Source organism: Penaeus monodon, chromosome 20, assembly GCF_015228065.2.
Source record: "Penaeus monodon isolate SGIC_2016 chromosome 20, NSTDA_Pmon_1, whole genome shotgun sequence".
Taxonomy (NCBI): domain Eukaryota; kingdom Metazoa; phylum Arthropoda; class Malacostraca; order Decapoda; family Penaeidae; genus Penaeus; species Penaeus monodon.
Window position 1 is genome coordinate 24,985,714 of NC_051405.1, and position 332 is coordinate 24,986,045.

Below are 332 nucleotides of genomic sequence, written 5' to 3' on the forward strand. Positions count from 1 at the left end.
TCAAAGAATTTAATTTTCATCTCTCTCTCTTTACAGGCTGTATGCTGATGGTGGGAACACCAGGGAGGCTAACAGAGATCTTGACAGCCCCTGAGCCAGATTTCCGCATTGCAAAACTGAAGATCCTGATTCTAGATGAGGCTGACAAACTCTTCGATGACAGCATGCATACTGAGTACCTGAGGATGATATGCAAATGTTTACCTCTAGGTTAGATGGGCAGGGTTTGGGGTTGTTTGTTAATTTTCTTTTAACTCAAATGATGAAGTTATGACAGTTTTATTGATTACAACTGACTTTTACTTAGGGCATACAAGTTATTTCATCATAGG

At 39.8% G+C, this 332-nt stretch overlaps 1 protein-coding gene across 3 annotated transcripts in view; it reads left to right on the forward strand.

Annotated features, from left to right (window-relative positions):
* LOC119585733 (ATP-dependent RNA helicase HAS1-like) overlaps positions 1-332 on the forward strand; it is a 9,376-nt gene that overhangs the window by 2,995 nt on the left and 6,049 nt on the right. For all 3 annotated transcript variants that reach the window (XM_037934426.1, XM_037934427.1, XM_037934425.1), the window contains exon 4: positions 37-210. In XM_037934426.1, coding sequence (XP_037790354.1) covers positions 37-210 — 174 coding nt within the window. The remainder of the gene's footprint in view (positions 1-36; positions 211-332) is intronic.